The sequence below is a fragment of the Clupea harengus genome, chromosome 15, assembly GCF_900700415.2.
Source record: "Clupea harengus chromosome 15, Ch_v2.0.2, whole genome shotgun sequence".
Classification (NCBI taxonomy): domain Eukaryota; kingdom Metazoa; phylum Chordata; class Actinopteri; order Clupeiformes; family Clupeidae; genus Clupea; species Clupea harengus.
In genome coordinates, this window is record NC_045166.1 from 860819 (window position 1) to 880000 (window position 19182).

Genomic DNA, 19182 nt, shown 5'->3' on the forward strand with positions numbered 1-19182 from the left:
AATTGGATATGACCTGTTTTCTGTGACTCACTCTTGTTGTCTTTTGTGTCTTTTGTCAGTGTATCGCTTATCTGCTGGCAATTGGTTTCAAGGGTGCTCAATCAAACCCTAGCTCACTGATTAGATGCACCTGTAGAATCCCACATATGGTTACCCATCATGCATTGCTCCTTTTGCACTGAGGAAAGTCCAACATGAACTGAAACATTTTCCCTTTTTCTTTCTCTGTCTGTACAGCCCTGCGAAGCCCCATAATCACAGCCCAATGGAGCAGTATCAGACTCATATTCTGACTAGAATTATGAGTATGACAACGTCAGGCGAGAACATATGCCTTCAAAGCAGCCTTTTAAAATTGGTTCTGTCTGTCTTAGCATGCAAAGTGCGCTTCTCAGGGTAAAAAATGACCTCCTGTTGGAGGGGCTTATGCAATAGTTTGATTCTGGTGATGTTAATTGGTAGACTAAGATTGGTAGTCTATTAATTGACTGATTAAGGACTAATTGGTGCACTCATTTCTGTGCTGAGATATGAGTCCATAACTATGGAGGTTTTCTGGTTCAGGTAGATTATGTGTGGTGCATTTCATTCTTAGATACATTATTGCCTCTCACTTTTTAAATGTATTTAATTATAGTTTGTTTTAACTGTTTTTTCCTATGTACTGTGGCACTCTGAGATTCAGCTGAATGTATAGTGTGCTATAAATTAAATGAATTATTATTATTTGTCATTGATAATGATAATGGAAATGTATGAGGTTATGACTGGTGAAAAACTTCACAGGAATATCACAACCAGCATCAAGGAATGAGATGCCAATGAGCATGTAGTGTATAATAATAATAATAAGGTTGATATGTACCATGTGGCCTCAATCAGGGCATTGCTGCAAAAGAGCCCTGTGCTCAGTCAATTTCTCCCTGAATAAACAATGATGATGATATCATTGTAATTGTAATCAACTGCACATTTTGACCACTTGTTGAACCCAACAGTAGGCTGATCACTGTCGTGTAAGCTTCATCACCCAGCATACAGAGGTCTAAATAGAATGCATTGCAACACCTTATGAAAGTCTGTGCATTGCATGGAAAGATATTGCCTGAGCTCTGGTCAGCAGAGATAGATGTTGCGTCATCTTAGGCGAGCTATCTGTGCACAAATGCGCAAGCTTTATGGCCAGGATTTCATTAAATTCAAAGCAAGTTGTAGGTGGGGGCTCACTTTTACCCTGTGTGCTGCTGCTTCATTGCACCAAGACATCAAAATGAAGCCAGAGGCTATGAAATGGAGAATATTGGCCTTAATAGCTAAGTGTTATTTATGCACATTTTACATCCAATAGCTATGTACAATTGTTCCAAATGTGTCAAGAAATGCATACATCAATGTGATATGGTATGCCTGCATATATAAGTAAGCCATACATACCACACATAACAATACCTTTTTTTAGAATAAGATAGACTTCTACACTTAGAACAATTTGGAATGTTTTATTTTTATTTTGAACATTCAGCACTTCAACAGCAGTGCTGCTTTTTTCAGAAAAGTCTTCTTGGTCTGCCATGTTCAGTCCCACATCTTCTTGGGACGTTCAGAGAAGCCTTATCTCTCTGCCATGTTCAGAACCACATCTCCTTGGGAATTGTAGAATTTCCAGGACAGTTCTTGCTTCTCGGTCGTAGTCTTGGAGGCAAAGTGGAAGTAGAGGGAAGAACTCGCACAGACCCCAGCAAGGAATCGGGTTTGTCAGCCTGCAAGAACATTATGAAATCCACCCTTAATAACCTGATCAGGATCCTAAGATGAAGTTTGAAAAGAGCTTTAAGAAGTTTTTGAAAAGTCTTACCAAGCGGTCAGGTTCATATATTTCACAGTTTACATCGATCGAAGGAGGAAGGAGTTCAAGGTCGTATTGCTCTAGGTGTGATGCCTTGCAGAATCCCACTCTCTTGATGACAATGGAGTGAATTTGGTTTAAAGATTGCCATGTTTAAGAACTTCGGTGCATAATATCTAAAAAATAATTCTAGACAGAATACCTTTATAGTCATGAGTACAACATAATGTAGGGTCTGCATAAACACTATGGTTATGAGTGACTTGGTAATGCCGATTGTTGGTTCTTGGAATACTTACAGCAGACTCCGACTTGTTCATTTCACATTGAGTAACGTTGACATCAGTCATGGATTTTGTGCAGACGGTCTCTTGAATTGTATATTCAAAAAAATAGTAAGGGCCGGAAACCCACTGTTGGAGAGAAACGTTTAGAGTCATGACATGTATGCTGAAAAGCGATGTTCAATAGCACGTTCAAGCTGCAAAAAAATAATACCTGCATTGTTGCCCTCGTAACATTGAGCAAGGCAAAGTATTTGAGCGATTCACTTTCTGAATTGAACCGCTGGACAGTCAGTTTCACCTTCTCCATATCGTTTGAATCCAAGTCTATATCTGTGGGGCAATCTGGACACCTCCTGTGGATGGCTGATGGTTTCACTGCAATCCACAATTTAAATAAAACAAAAGGGTTATTGTTGACATTTGTTTTTGTCTTGGAGTACATTTTAAAATGACCTCTATGCATACCTTTTAAAAGAACACAGTGGTATATTGTTACTATGTCACGTGGACCCTTTGATATCACACAGCGTCCATAAACCTATTACAGAAAATAGGTATTAAAAACAAACAGATAGAAATCCAAAATAAAGTAATGTGTACAGATCATTTATATTTACATATATTAATTTGGTAGAAAAGTTTATCCAAAGTGAGGAACTCAGTACAGTAAGAGACCTTGTGCAAGGAGAACTGGTAAAGAATTGCACAGTAGGTGAGAGTTAGACATGTTAGGGTATTAGGAGGGGAAGTGCTTTTGGAAGAGATGGGTCTTCAAAAGATTCTTTAATACAAGAGATTCTTTAGCAAGCATTTGGTAACTTGTTACACTATCGGGAAATCACAAACAAGAACAGCCTGGATTAAGATATGCATTTCAAAATGTTTCCATGAGTAAAATGTCTTACTTTGACTATGTAGATGTGTATACACTCAGACACTAAAAGATAAAGTTCCACTTACACCATAATGATGACCATAGATCTCACATGACTCAAATGGTTTTCTGCTCAGAACATGGCACTCTGTCTCCACCACATCCATGAAGAAGGTATAATCCATCCCAGTTTCTCCCTATTAATGACAAATCAGCACAATATCAGTTTTTCATGGAAGAGATGCTAAGTCATAAAGTCGTTCCAGTTTCAGTATGTATCCTTCTTTTCTATTTTTATTGATTCTATCTAGAGCCACTTCTGCTCTTTCCAGCAAAGCAGGGTCATGGCACCCTTTCTCAGCCTTAGAGCCAGGCCAACACAAGTGCATCATCAAGAACACCACAGACAGCCTCATCATGTTTACACAGTCTGCCAATTACTGACATGCAAGAGATGAATCCTGCCTGAGGTCTGAACTGTGAACTAATTATACTCTGGGTGGGTGTGATTTCATCAGACCTCGTCACACCTCAGCCAATAAGCGTAGTTTATTTCTTCTTCAGTTGGTCGCAGTTGTGAATCCAATCAAGCCAATCAAGGAACACACCTGTCCCCAATCACCTGCTGCAGAGACAGAGAAAAGCAGGGAGAGAGAACAGGCATGCCAATCTCACAAGGTGGGGCCTCGGAAAGAGAGGCATAAGAAATGAATGCCACTGATGGTTATTACAGTGCATGAAATGCCTTGTATTGTTATTCCTTCGTTTCTTATACTTCTTCTTGTATCATGGTGTCATGGTGATGGCGGCGCGTATGGACGCAGCGGCTTCTAGCGCTCCAGTTTGGTGTTTTGTTTTTATGTTTTTGTATTCGTTTTTTTGTTTGTTAGTCAATATTTGTGAAGCAAATTACGTGTATAGCCGCCAGGACTTAATTGACTTTGGATGGCAGCAGAAGCTATTCGTAACACGGAATTTTCAGTGGACCCACAAAATACCCGAGGACATTGCAAGATTACCGGGGTCTCCGTGGATTGTTGGCGGACCTAGCAAGCGACGTAGGCGGCGTAGGGACAGGAAGCAAAAACGAGGAAGCCGGGCAGGTCTGCTTACAAGGCTACGTAAACAACCCCATAAACCACCGCTTCCGAGCATCTTTCTCACCAATGCTAGATCTATCACCCATAAAATGGATGAGTTGGAGCTACATGTCACAGCAAACCATTTAATTCGGAATTGTTGCGTGATGATCATAACTGAAACCTGGCTTCACCCGTTAATTCCTGACGCTGCAGTGAGACTAGCGGACCGCTCAATCCATAGGCAGGACAGGAACATGGACTCGGGTAAGAGCAGAGGAGGGGGACTTTGCATTTATGTACACAATGTATTGCAATGTGTAACAACAGCAACACAATAGACAGTCACTGCTCACCGGACTTAGAAATGCTATCAACGATGTGTAGACCCTTCTACTTGCCACGGGAGCTAACGGTTGTCATAGTAACAGCTGTTTACATACCACCGGATGCAAACGTTAGCGCAGCACTCTCTCAGCTGTACGCTACCGTTAGTAAACATCAACAGGCTCATCCAGACGGAGTGCACATCATAGCGGGTGACTTTAATCAAGCGTGCTTGAAGACAGTGCTACCTAAGTTCACCCAATATGTCAAGTGTGCTACCAGAGGGAACAATACACTCGACCACGTATACTCCCTTAAAGCATGCCTACAGAGCCACACCCCTCCCCCACTTAGGACAGTCAGATCACCTTTCACTGCTCCTCATCCCGGCATACACACCGCTCAGGAGGAAGACAAAACCTTACATTAAGAACATAAAAATCTGGCCCGAGGGAGCTCTCTCTCAACTGCAGGACTGCTTTGAACATACAGTGTGGGACATATTCGAACAACAGGACCTGGAGGAATATACAGGAACTGTACTGTCCTACATCAATCATTGTACAGACACTGTGACTGCAGCCAAAAGGATTCGGGTGTATCCTAACCAGAAACCCTGGATGACAAGCAAGGTCAAGACCCTACTCCAGGAGCGGAACTCCGCCTTCAGGTCAGGTGACAAGGCCCTTTACAGAGCCAACCTGAAGAGAGGCATCAAAGATGCCAAGAAGGCTTATAAGGAAAAAATCGAAGACCATCTCACTAATAATAATCCAAGGAGAGTGTGGCAGGGAATTCAAAACATCACCAACTACAAGAACAGCAACACAAGCACTGTCGACGCTGATGCCTCACTGGCAGAGGAACTTAATCATTTCTTTGCCCGTTTTGAGGTCAACAGGCCCACCACAATTGCACTGACTCCACCAACCCCCAGCAGCCTTACTCTCACCCTACAAGAACACGAGGTGAGATGTGTGCTCAAATCAGTGAGTACAAGAAAAGCTGCTGGCCCCGACGGAGTATCTGGAAAGGTACTCAATTCCTGTGCCAACCAACTCGCTGGGGTCTTCACTAAGATCTTTAACCTTTCTCTCACTCTAGCCACCATCCCACCCTGCCTAAAATCAGCTATCATCATCCCCGTCCCTAAGAAACCAGCCATCAACAGCTTGAATGACTATAGACCGATTGCACTTACACCTGTAATCATGAAGTGCTTTGAGAAACTGGTTTCACGGCACATCAAATCAACCCTTCCCCCCACATTCGACTCGCATCAGTTTGCTTACAGAGCAAACAGGTCCACGGAAGATGCCATCGACGTAGCCCTCCACACCGCACTGAGCCACCTGGAACTCCGTGGAACCTATATAAGAATGCTCTTCATTGACTACAGCTCAGCTTTTAACACTATCATCCCTGACATACTAGTCAGCAAACTAACTGCACTAGGCCTCTCCCCCTCCATCTGCACCTGGATAAAGGACTTCCTCTCAAACCGCCCACAAACTGTAAAACTCGGTCCCCACCTTTCCTCCACCATCACTCTAAGCACTGGCTCTCCACAAGGCTGTGTGCTGAGCCCACTACTGTACTCCTTGTACACCCATGACTGTACTCCAACCCATCCCACCAACACCATCATTAAATTTGCTGACGACACCACCGTGATCGGGCTCATATCAGAAGATGACGAATCAGCGTACAGGGATGAAGTACAGAAACTGACAGTGTGGTGCTCAGACAACAATCTGTCACTGAACACCACAAAAACGAAAGAATTAATTCTGGACTACAGAAGGCAAAGTGCAGTTCCGGCCCCACTCTACATCAACGGGGACTGTGTGGAGAAGGTCCACACCTTCAAATTCCTAGGAGCCAATTTATCAGACGACCTCTCATGGTCTGTCAACACCTCAGAGACAGTAAAAAAGGCACAGCAGCGACTACACTTCCTGAGAGTACTCAGGAAAAACAACCTGGAGTGTAAACTGATGGTGGCCTTCTACCGCACCACTATCGAAAGTGTACTAACCTCCTGCATCTCGGCGTGGTACTCCGGTTGTACTGCAGCAGACAAGAGAGCCCTCCAAAGGGTCATCAACACAGCACAAAAAATCACTGGCTGCTCACTGCCCTCCCTGGAATCCATTGCCCGCTCCCGCTACCTTAGCAGGGCCAATAACATCTTAAAAGACTCCTCTCACCCAGGCCACCACCTGTTTACTCTCCTGCCCTCAGGCAGACGGTACAGATCCTTTAGAGCAAGGACCACGCGCCTTAAGAACAGTTTTTTCCCGACAGCCATCAGAACTCTAAATACCGACATGCACTAAACACTAAGCACTTTATTGACTACAAGTCACATACCATCTCAGTCACCTTACACATGTGCATAAACAAAGCTGTATTAATTGATGTATTTATTGATGTACTTTAGTCTATGCCACCGCACTTTGTTCTACTCTTAATGTATATACATATTTTTTTGGGGGGGCTGTTCCTACTGTTTTTGGATAGTTGTAGTATTGTTATGTTATATGTTGTTGTTGTGTTATATGTTGTCCCTCGTCACACCAACAGGAGAAGCACTCAAAATTTCGTTGTATAAATACAATGACAATAAAGGCTTTTCTATTCTATTCTATTCTATTCTATTCTATTCTTCTTATTCTTTGTACCGACTTCTGCGATTAATTCAGCTCGAACCGCTTAACGTAGAAACTTCGTTCAAACTTCTTTTACTCTTCTTTCCTTTCTTCTTTCCTTCTTAGCTCTTCTTTCCTTCCTTCTTTTACTCTTCTTTCCATAAATATATAGACGTATATATGTCTATGATAGCGACAGTCCCTATTAGCGGTGATGGCAGCGAGAGGTCGCGAGAGGTTATCAGCTGATTGACCGAACGCTGTTTTGGTTGCCAAGCTACCCTGTAGCCCCATAATGCAATGCGTTCTCTCCTCAAGCGCCAATGTTGAAATAAAAAAGGACACCTTTTCATGAGGTCTTTCATTAGGTTTCTAGTAGCAGAGAAGAAAGCTTGCAAGTCTTGTCACAACTAATTGTGCTTCTTTCTTTTACGTTTTATTTTAGATAACGCTCTTATACCTTTCTACACGACGTATTTGTAATATAGTTGTATTTATTGCTCTCGGTGCTGCTCTAAAACTATCTGAAAATGCTATCTAGTAGGTCCCCGCTTTTGGCCAAGAACAAGAACTTCGTCTCTACTAAAGTTGAGGGCATGTCCCTGACTGACAAAGAAAACACAGTAAGTGGAGAAACCTTTTAATATCATGTACCATGTGTGTATGTAGAATACTGTACTGTTTATTTACGTATTTAATGTTGAAGTTACTGACTATACTAGCTTACTTGACTATGATGGTTAACAACGTTCTTGTATGACTTAACACAATGTTGGTCAGAAGTGAAATGACACTAAAGATTCTCACTTAAAGATTGTTAACATTGCCTTTTCTACTTTTTTTTCCCAGCCCCCAAGCCTGAACACTACTCGGATTTTGGCCTCCAAAACAGCGCGTAAAATCTTTGAAGATTCCGAGGTAATTGATATTTAACATTTAACGTACAATTTAAAGTTAGCTTGGCTAAAGCAACATGCTTATAATGTTCGATAATTAAATAATTTTACGTTAGAGTTAAGTTACTTTTGATGAGCGGCACTTTGGTGCCATGTGATTTTGAGAACGTTTGTAGTTGTCATGAATCATTAGGTTACCAAGTCACATAGCTAATACGTTTTATTAACTTAGAATTTTTAACATATTAATTTTAAAGTTGCGTTATAACAATTAAACTCAAGCCACAGTCGATAAAGTCCAACCTCACATTAGGCAGGCATAGGTTACTTTTCGGAATAGTATAGCTGCTTAATCTGACTTCTTGCTTTTGACTTGGTTTACACAACCCAGCCTGCTGATCTTACGAAAGCGTCTCAATTGGGAGAGGGGTAGCATGCGTTTCTTGTGTAACCTCAATGATGCCTAGTTAGCTTATCCAGCTAATTCGACTAACTGCGAAGTGTTCACTGCCCTGCTAAAGCGAGCATATTCACTTTTTAACATCGATAAATATAGTTCTGTATCGGTTGTCCATCCTACATTTGTAATGATAGGATGACCTTTTTTTTACATTTTGTTTTAAAATAGACTCGGCCTACGAAGACCACAAAAGCGAGCTTTGAAGAAGAACCTCTACTGAAGGAGAACCCCCGTCGCTTTGTCGTTTTCCCTATCCAGTACCATGACATATGGCAGATGTACAAGAAAGCAGAGGCCTCTTTCTGGACAGCAGAAGAGGTGGGTTTTCTTTGCTTCTTGTAAGATCGTGGTGTATGTGCATAGAGGTCTAGACCTACAATTATCCATGTGTTCAGGATCCACTAATCTCTTCCTCTGGTATTTTTTAAGGTTGACCTTTCCAAAGACCTCATGCATTGGGAATCGCTGAAGGATGACGAAAGGCACTTTATCTCTCACGTGTTGGCATTTTTTGCTGCCAGTGATGGCATTGTCAATGAGAACTTGGTAAGCAAAGATGCTGTACAAACTGAGTCATTGGGCTTCTGTGACAGGGCTAGAGGAAGGATGTTCAATGTTCCTGTGTTAATTCATTGTTTTGCCACTAGGTGGAGCGTTTTTCCCAGGAAGTGCAGGTCACCGAGGCACGTTGCTTCTATGGCTTATTGACACTTACATCAAGGACCCCAAACAGAGGTTAGTCCCAATATGATATCCTGACCGTAAGCTACTTTTTGGCTGTGATGAGACGCGCAGGGGTACGGACCTCAGCTACAAATGGGAGCTGAGTGTCAGTGGCTTTATACCGGTCAGCAGGCATGTGGTCAGCTGACTGGTGGCCACTGGCATGAAACAGTCGCAAGTCTGAGCCACTCCGTAGATTTAATAGCACCTTGACCAATAAAAGCCTATAGTCTTACAGTTAAAACTGATATTTTGTTAACCGTCTGACATGTGAAATCCCTGGTGCATGAATGGTTAGGCTTTAAAACACACCCTTGGCCAATGCCATATGATGATGGTGCTGAAGTCTTTCTTATTTTTAATTTCTTTGTTTGTTGTGATTGCTTGCAGGGACCACCTGTTCAATGCCATTGAGACCATGCCATGTGTAAAGGAGAAGGCTGACTGGGCTATTAACTGGATTGGCAACAAGAATGCAGCTTTTGGTATGTTCCAACCTCATTTACTCCACAACCTTTTGGTCTTTTGTCCAAGGAATGATGACTGGGTTGTGAAAGTCAAAGACTTAAAGTTGCGTGTGACTTGTTTCAGGTGAGCGAGTGGTTGCCTTTGCTGCTGTGGAGGGCATCTTTTTCTCTGGCTCATTTGCATCCATTTTCTGGCTGAAGAAGAGGGGTCTTATGCCTGGCCTTACTTTCTCCAATGAGCTTATCAGCAGAGATGAGGGCCTGCACTGTGACTTTGCCTGCCTGATGTTCAAGCACCTTGTCAACAAACCATCAGAAGAAACGGTCAGGAAGATAATCATGAATGCTGTTGAGATTGAGCAGGTAATTGATTCATCTTTGAGCCTGTGTTTAAAAAAAAAAAAAAAAAAAAAAAATGGTCATTGAAATATTTTTGGTAATAGTAAATCAAGTGTGTTTGCAAGAGTAATTTATTAATTTTTTCTATCCTAGGTATTCTTGACGGAAGCTCTGCCAGTCAAGCTGATTGGAATGAACTGTGATATGATGAGGACCTACATTGAGTTTGTCGCAGACCGACTGATGCTGGAGCTGGGTTTTGAGAAGGTAGACTTATTTTCCAAAGAATGAATGCTTTGTGAAGACTGGGGTGGGGGTGTTTGTTGGCTGCCCATTCAGAGCCCTAGTGGTGATCAAGTAATTGTATGGGTCATCCTTGCATGATCACTGCACTGAACAGTGTTATACTGTAAATGAACTTGAATAATGAGACATTAACTGGATTGGGTAAAGTCTAATTTCAATATGCTTTTTACCTGTCTGCAGATCTACAGAGTTGAAAACCCCTTTGACTTCATGGAGAACATCTCGCTGGAGGGCAAGACCAACTTCTTTGAGAAACGTGTAGGAGAGTACCAAAGGATGGGTGTTGTGTCTGGCTCCACAAATAATACCTTCACGCTAGATGCTGACTTTTAAAACCATTGATGGGCCTGAAACTTCCACCTGCAGTGGCAACCTGTCTTAATCTCGCCTCCCTTGATGAGTTCTAGCCTACAGTAGTCGACAGTAGAGCTTGTAGTGACTTAGTATACCCTGCACAGTTCCTCTTGAAGGGAAGGGAGTTGGGAAGGAGTCTTAAGTGTTGGTGATGGGCCCTGAAATGCACCTACACCTGGAAGAGGGTGTTGTCCTGTCATGTGCACTTAGGCTACCTCCAAATTGGGTCAGGAAACCTGGATAGGCACCACTTGGTGCATTTGGATACATCACACCATGTGTTTTAAAGTCATTTTGGGTGATGCCTTTTAATGTATTTATCAAGTTTTTGTAATACATTTATGTGCTGTTTTTTTAATGACCTGTTTATACTTTTTTTTTTTTTTTTGTTGATGGTGAATTGGTTTTTGTTATGTTGGTATTGAAGTTGTTTGCCTTATGTTGTACTTTTAGTTTCAACTTGTAAATAGAGAAGCATTTTAATAAAACGACAGCCAACACTTGATGATTCTTGGCTGTTTTTACCATTACATGGTTTTGGTGGAGGTGATTTTGTATGAACAAGTTCTTTTTGCATTTGAAAGCTGACTAGTTGAGCATGAAGGCACTTTCGAGTTGGTGCCTCAGAGGACTCATTGATTTCGTGCTTAAACTTGCTTGTCCAAACAGACGACTTCTGTGTGTCACGTGATTATGGCTTGGGGCGGGTCAGCTACAGACTGCAAACCAGGAAGTAGGGGTAAATAAACGCATCGATAATAGATTGCACGGGGCAAGAGGTTTTCAACGTTGACGAGTTTGCACTTTACCGAAGAAATGACTATGAAAAAGCCAAGACAAACCATATTGAATCCGGTAAGTTTCTTTTGTGTCCGAGGCAGCTGGTTGTATATGCAAGTCTGTTTTTCTAAGTGGTCAGCTAATGTTAGCTGCTAGCTTTTTAACTTTATAGAGCAGTCTGTTAGTTGAAAGTGAAAACATTTCTTCACTAACTGCTGTGGATATCCAACTAGAATTATGAATTGTGATAACCAACCAAAAATGAATTTGTTAGATCGGTCATTTGTGATGTAACGTTCAGCGTTATTTCCACACAGCCGATTCCCTTCGCCGGGACCATATTAGAAGGATTGGTTCCAGGGGAGATGATCCTCATTCAAGGCAGTGTTCCCATTGAATCGGAGAGGTACGTAATTCGTTTTTTTTTTTTCTTGATTTGCATTTGCTTGGTATGCAGCAGTTTGTTTTGGAAAACGACACCCTTTGGAATGGAATCGAAAATTTCACATTTTCTCTTCATAATTTTGGTTGATTTTTGCCAACATTCCTTTCAGACGAGACTTGTGTCAGAATGTCCAGTCGCATCCATGAACTGTCGGGATATACTTTTTAATGTAGACATTTTACTCAACAGTAACCTATTGTTCGGTAGCTGTCTCTTCAGGATTTTTGTTCCACAAAATTGACTAGCAAAATTTGATTCACCAGGTTCCAGGTAGACTTGACATGTGGCAGCAGCACAAAACCACGGGCCGACGTGGCCTTCCATTTCAACCCTCGCTTCAAGAAGAGCTGCATTGTCTGCAACACTCTGCTGTGGGAACGTTGGGGCAAGGAGGAGATCCTCTACCAGATGCCTTTCAAAGCGGGCACTATGTTTGAAATAATAATCCTTGTGCAGAAGGATTTATACAAGGTGAGAAAGGAAGACCACATTGATCCACATTGAATATATAACTGGCAGATGGACAGGTTGAAGGAACACTAATTTTATTTTATTTGGACATTAGGTGTAGAAAAGTACTGGTGTGAAATATGAAGCATTGTGTCATCTTGTGTCAACGGTCATCTTCGCAGCTAACTTTTATTAACTTTTAGTGGTGCATCCCCGGCAGATTTAGAGCAGATTACTGTAGAGAAACGTTAGCCCCATTTTACCCCACTATAACCTGCTATATGTACACACCAACAGTGTTGTTATACGTAGCTGAAGGTCATCGCTGACAGACCAAGCTGTCCTGTGTTTTCTCCTCAGGGATTATCATGGAATGCAGAATATGCAGCTAGGAAACAAACATGTTCTCAAATCAATTAAATTGGTTAAATTCATTTAGAAGTTTCAGAGAATTCTGCATTTTCTTTCCTTCCATTTTTTTGTGTCCTCAAATTCCAGGTCTAGTTAAACTCTTCATAGAGGGAGTTTTCACCACAGCTTCTGAAACAGTTAAAAGGAGTAAATTACGTCTCACTCATTTATGGACAGTCTCCAAGGGGGTACCGGGGGTCCACATTTTGGCTTTCCTTTCCAGTACGAAGATCTGACAGACAACAATGATTTAACATCATTCATCTTTGCATGCTGAACCTTTGCATCATCCACTTGGCTTATTATAGGCAAACCGTTGTGCCACTGTTTGCCCCAAATTTTCTTTTGATCGATTTGTCCCATTATTTGATTCAGTGTTAGTTGAAGAAGATGCCCGGTGTAGCTCACTGTGTACTTCCTGCGTTGTCCTGTAGGTGGCAGTGAATGGAGCTCATGTGGTGGAGTTTAAACACAGGGTGGATCTGAGCAGGGTGGACACCATTAACATCTCAGGAAAGGTCAACATCCAGACCATTGGCTTCATCCGAAACTCGGTGAATATCCTAATGTTAACCTCAAATGATCAATAGCCATTTTGATATTGTGTTGATATTAGTTTTCCTGGTACTATTGCACAAGTGTTTAGTATATTTGCATAGCAAAAAGACATGGTGATCATTTCTTGTAATGATTAAATAATGATGAATTATTACAAAACTTTGTAGGCACCCTCCCCAGCGCAGCCTATGAGAACCAACAAAGACACACAACCTAATGTAAGAACTTCTAATTCTTTGAACCATCAAAGACACACAACCTAATGTAAGAACTTCTAATTCTTTGAAAACCATCAAAGACACACAACCTAATGTAAGAACTTCTAATTCTTTGAACCATCAAAGACACACAACCTAATGTAAGAACTTCTAATTCTATGAACAAAGACACACAACCTAATGTAAGAACTTCTAATTCTATGAACATATGCCATTCATTATTGCACAGACCTGATGTTAATATTCTGGGGGGGGGGGGGAGACATGTGAGGCGATGCCCTTATTGGTGTGACTACAGCAGTCAGCCTTGACTAGTGTTAATACATCAATCAACCATGAGACACCCTTGCAGATTTCCAACGAATAGAAACCTGTTAGCTAAATGTGTTTATTTTGTTGATCCACAGGGGAAGTTGACACATTCAGGTGACTTGGTGAGTGGATGCTGCAGTGAAATCGTTACAGAAACCTGTACTGGTGACTCAGGACTCGTATGCAGCAGCTCATTTATCATTTGTACTGCATAACATCAAACTCCATAAGTGCATTTTTTCAGCAACTACATCTGGATCTGGCATTTCAAGCTACAGAATCTTTCTTTCCCCCTCCTGTCAGTCTATAGGGTAGTGGCCCTTCAGATGGAAGGTCAGCGAGGGAGATGTTTATTGAACTTATGGTGTTTGAAATTGTAAGGTCAGGGAGTTGGAGATTGTCAAAAACAACAGCCAAACCCCCAGTGCGAACTATTCTGACATCTGCTTTTGTTCAGGATAATGGTGATTGGCCATTGTTTTTTTTCTTTCTCAAAGAGTCTCATAAACAGACATAAGACACAGTACCTTTCTGTTTCTCTAGAGCATTCCATTCAAAGGTAACCTAGAGAAAGGGTTGAGTCCGGGACTCACCATCTTGGTAAAAGGCCAAATAAACCTATATCCACACAGGTACGTATGTTATGTACATTCTCTTATAATGTTATATATGAAACTTAAATATGTTAAACTCTGGTTCTACTTCATCAGTCATGTTTGGGCATGAAATAGTGTATAATTCTTTAGCATCCAGCAAGTCCAGCACTTATGATTTGATTATCGCTGTCTCTCGCTTTGAAATACCAGCATGAATTAGTCCTGCTGTGTAACTAAAGACTGTGACGGCTGGTGTCAGTGGCTTTCCCCAGCATCTGCAGACAAACAAGTGTGCATCAGCTGCAAAAACCAACCCCAACTGTAGCCTGGTTGTAGATACGTGGACATCAGTTTTTTAGTGAAAGTGTAGTTACATGAAACAAACCTTTAATTTCTTCCTATGGATGACTTCATTGCAACTGACAGGATTTTTAGAACCTACAAACTGTGTAGTTTGCAAGAAATGAAAGGTTTGTTTCATGTAACTACAAAGTTTGTAGGTTCTAAAAATCCAGTCAGTTGCAATGAAGTCATCCATAGTTTTAGCAGAAGAAGACTTCCATGTCAGGCCTTTTTTGATCTTTGTTGTGTTTTTCTGCACTTTTGTATTTTCTTGCTTTTCATCCAGCTTCTCTGTAAACCTGCGTGTGGGCGGCACCGAGGACATAGCGCTGCACCTGAACCCTCGCCTGAAGGCGGCCGTGTTCATCCGGAACTCCTACCTGTCTGAATACTGGGGAGCAGAGGAGAAGAGCCTCGCCAGCTTCCCCTTCACACCAGGGGAGTTCTTCGAGGTGAGCACACACAGGGCTTCGCATTAACACTCCACTGAGCGCAGCGCCAGGCTCTTCCCAAACTCAAAGTGGGGAAAGAGAAACTCGTTACACCGGGGGTTCTATTTTGGTGTAAGTATACAGGCATGGTATAGCTTGAGAGGGGAAGCCCCCCCTCTACTCTCAATCATCGATAAAACAAATCTTTAGAACAACTTACGATACACCAAAGGTCCTTATTTAGCCAGAGCTGTGCTATATCAGTCTAAAAACAGGACTTCAGGGAAATGATGTTCCACTGTCACGTCCGAGAAAGACTACATATTGTATTAGTGGAAAGCTTGTGCAGATAAGGCAGACTGCTGTCACTGCAACCCACAGCAATGAAAAATACTTCAATGTGACGCAAGTAAAGTCCATGAAATATGGCACATTTATCGGAAAGTCCTGGAATGTCTGGGTCAACTACTGCCCAAAATTGTGATGATTTAAGTCAATATGTGGTTGCACAGGTATTTCGTAGTCTAGTCTCATGTCGCATTCTCACACTCAGCCACTAGGAGGCACTAATCATTACTGGTGAACTTGAGATGGTGTGGGGAAAAGCCTTGAGCTGGATATTTCCAAAAGGGGAGGAACCCAGTTATCAACACTGTTCATCTTTTCTGCAACCACATGGAGTAAACGGAGAGATAAAACATACAGGATTTGCTCAGCACCTGTTTTCTGTCTCCAGATGATCATCCTCTGTGAGGCTCAGGAGTTCAAGGTGGCTGTGAACGGAGCCCACCAGCTCTGCTACAAGCACCGTGTGCAGGACCTGAGCCGTATCAACGCACTGGAGATCGTGGGAGACATCCAGTTGCTGGATGCCCAGGTGTGGTGAACATCACCCCCCCCCCCCCCTCCATCGCCGCTCCCCCAGAACCAAAATGGCCTTCGACCCTCAGATGACTCTCTGGAGGAGAGGCAGCCGCCTGCTCTCCTGTTCATCCTCATTCTATTGGGTTCTATTTTTCCAGCTTCAGATAGACCAGATCCCAGCTTTAGTTCCTATGAGAACAGCCTCACTTCAGCATAGACTCTGTTTCACCTGTGTACTATATCTATACGCTCCTGTGACTTTACCACCTATCTTTTGTCGGCGCATGTGTGCAGAGAGCTGAACATATCTGCATTTAATGAATAACATGGCCGAATGAATGAACAAAAATGTTCCCATTCCTAACCTATGCTAATTTAGGTAATATACTCTTGAATATACTCACTGTGACCACTTCATAATCTAGGGTTTCTCTTTTCTCACTTGTGCTGGGAGCAATGAGCCAGACGAGTGTTCACTGAAGGTGGGGTGTGTGGTCTCAGCCGCTTGGCCCTAGCTCTTAGTATTAACATTTGGCCGTTATGGGTTTGTAACTGGTCAATATGCACATTTCTGTTTTTGCTTGCTGGATTGGAACTCCAGTTTCATGTTTGTGTGTGAGTTTAGCCACATGAAAGTCAGTTGAAACACATATTAAACCATTGGGTGAATAACAAGATAAAACCTGGTTATATACACCTGATATACCCCATATGAAGGAACTCACTGATCATTCATATACTCATCCATCTTGGCTGTCTATGGGTGGTGTGAGGTTCTCAATGGAAGGACATATTTAAAGAGCACACGGTGGTGGGAGGAGGCCTGGATCAGTGGCAGCCTGGTCTGAAGTCATACTGACACACTAACTCATCAGGGAGGTCAGAGTAACTGTGGGTTGTATGAGTCACTATGCAAGTGAATGTAATCCATGTTTTAGTGTTTTACTTCATTGTGAACTGGCTGTGTGAGCTCACCTGAGTTAGCATGCTACCTTGTGTTGTGTTGTGAAAACCGTTTATTGTTTTCTCACTTCCCCTCGAAATGGGGTTGATATCAATAGATTAACTTAAAATATAGTTTTGCAAACCAGTATTCTTGCTCTATATTTATATGACAATATGTATGGTAAAATGTAAGGCTTTGCTGTACTACCCAAGAATAAATAAAATTGAATATCTTTGAAGCTGAATCTGGTTTTGTATGTTATTATATTTTTGAATATTTTGAAAATCTTTCAGGTATGTCAATTGGTGTCTGGTGTAGACCTGGGTGTAGAAGTGTGTTAGTGTTAGCAAATACCACTAACAAATATGTGCTGATGTTTAAGGGGGACATTAGACACCAAAGGCAGAAAGAAGTGCACATAAAAAGATGTGAATTTAATAACTTCCACTTGAACTGACAATTCAGAAATCTGAATAGTTCTTGGCACATCATTACCTGGCACACTGGCACGGCCGCGTGGTTTGGCATCGTCACATTTGACCCATAATGTACCATCTTGCACATCTGGATGCATAAAGTGAGTTGATTAACATGGCTGACAGCTCAGGGTCAACACCAGACTATTGGACATCTGAGATCATAAAAAAGGCAGTGGACCGTCAGTCTTCAGCATGTCATTGAGGCGTCCATGTCTTGCTTTTAGTACAAAAAAAACAAAACACACTCATTATCAGGCATTTTAAATGCAAGAAGATATCCGTCAGAGTTCTTGTTGTAATGGCCATTTCCTAATGACCACAACACTCAGGTTCGAGGTCAGAGGGACACAGAGAGTCCCAGCTATGACAGGACTACTGTATCTTGGACCATAGTGAGGTGACTATCCAACTCATCCATATGCTGATGTGAACCTCCACAAACAGCCTTTTTGGCAGCGAGTGCACAGAACAACCTGATATAATTCAAGGTGACAGCTTGGCACTGCTGTGCAGAGAGGGAGCTGGAAGACTGGTGCAGGCCGCGGGAGTTGGCAGGACTTGGCCCAGCTGCACCGCAATTCATCACGGGAAGCGACTGTGAATTTAAGAGTCCGGACGGGTCCTTTAGTCTGTGTGGGTTAGTTCCCTCCACCAGGGCACTGATGTAGTGCAGAGATGGGGGGGAGAGGAGACGTGGTGGGGGGGGGGAAGAGGAGACGTGGTGGGGGGGGGGGGGGGGGGGAGTGGGGGGGGGTCCAGAGACGGGTCACACCGAGCTGAGCTTCACCAGGCCCCTGACCGAGTCCTCGTGCAGAGAGTCCTGGCTGGCGGGGTTGTACAGCTGGGCGGGATGGATGTGCTGATGATGATGATGCCCGTGGGCCGGGCACGGCGCGGAGGAAGGCATAGCGTGCGGGGGCGAGGGCGGCGAGGGCGTCTCGTCGGGGCTGGCGAAGTGGTGGTGGCGGCAGTGGGGGTCGCCGTCTCGCAGCGCCAGCAGCTCGCCCGCGCAGGTCAGGCTGGGCACGGAGGAGGGGAGGGAGGTGAGCGAGGGGTGCCCCGGGGCCAGGGAGGCGCACGGCCCCGCCAGGGAGCTCTTCCCCGCGAGCGGGCGGCCCGACGGCAGGACGATGGGCTCGCTGTGGAGGAGGAGCGGGGTGGCGGCGGCCTGCAAAACGAATTTGGTGCTCTGAATGCACTGATGCTGGTCACACTGGGAGGGAGAGAGAGGCAGAGCGGAAAGGGACAGGGACAAAGCAGAGACAAGTGAGTAAGGAGACAGAAGACAGAGAGGACAGACACAGCAAGAGACACAAAGGCAGCAGGGGAGAAGGTTGATTCGATATTTGACAGGATTGAATTAGTGTTATTAGTACAGGTAGTTATTTAGATCAAGGGAGCAGCCCAGAAGCATTAGTCAAGAGGGGGAAACAGAGCAAGGGGCTTGTACGTTTCATCACACATCACACTCAGAATACAGAACAAATCTGAAATTATTTAATATATGCATTTCCCATATATTATGCATATGCATACATTCCCATTAAGGCGCATACCGTATGCATTAGCGCTTACTGAGACACACATCCGCTCAAATGACCAGGGGAATGGGAGTCCATAAAAGCAGATCACCAGCCTGCCTGCGTGATCCATTTTCATCAAGACTAGGCTCAGACCTGGGCTACACTCCAGTACAGGAAATCAGCCTCTAGTCTGTGGGCAACACTGGCAACCCGACACT

General features: G+C 43.1%; 3 protein-coding genes, 1 non-coding gene and 1 pseudogene across 4 annotated transcripts in view; 3 read left to right on the top strand and 2 right to left on the bottom strand.

Annotated features, from left to right (window-relative positions):
* Positions 1–1583: 1583 nt before the first annotated feature.
* LOC116223716 lies at positions 1584–3489 on the bottom strand (annotated as a pseudogene).
* A 3994-nt stretch (positions 3490–7483) lies between these two features.
* LOC105897033 (ribonucleoside-diphosphate reductase subunit M2) lies at positions 7484–11433 on the top strand. Its single transcript, XM_031581308.2, is given in 10 exon segments — positions 7484–7687; positions 7914–7982; positions 8589–8738; positions 8850–8966; positions 9068–9119; positions 9122–9155; positions 9534–9628; positions 9735–9973; positions 10103–10216; positions 10436–11433. Coding segments are annotated over 10 exon segments (1116 nt in total). The 5' UTR covers positions 7484–7594; the 3' UTR covers positions 10589–11433.
* Positions 9194–9332, top strand: LOC116223958. The gene has a single exon (XR_004165364.1). It is a non-coding gene; the product is annotated as a small nucleolar RNA SNORD94 (small nucleolar RNA).
* On the top strand, positions 11333–17206 carry lgals8a (galectin 8a). The gene is made up of 9 exons (XM_031581309.2): positions 11333–11464; positions 11707–11795; positions 12098–12305; positions 13130–13249; positions 13421–13471; positions 13879–13905; positions 14327–14415; positions 15008–15173; positions 15889–17206. Exons 1-9 carry the CDS (start codon positions 11426–11428, stop codon positions 16036–16038), a joined length of 939 nt encoding a protein of 312 aa, XP_031437169.1. The 5' UTR covers positions 11333–11425; the 3' UTR covers positions 16039–17206.
* A 970-nt stretch (positions 17207–18176) lies between these two features.
* Positions 18177–19182, bottom strand: part of zdhhc14 (zinc finger DHHC-type palmitoyltransferase 14) — a 17437-nt gene continuing 16431 nt past the window's right edge. The window contains exon 9 of the mRNA XM_012823836.3: positions 18177–18654. Within this exon, the coding sequence (XP_012679290.2) occupies positions 18208–18654 (447 nt within the window). The 3' untranslated portion in view covers positions 18177–18207. The remainder of the gene's footprint in view (positions 18655–19182) is intronic.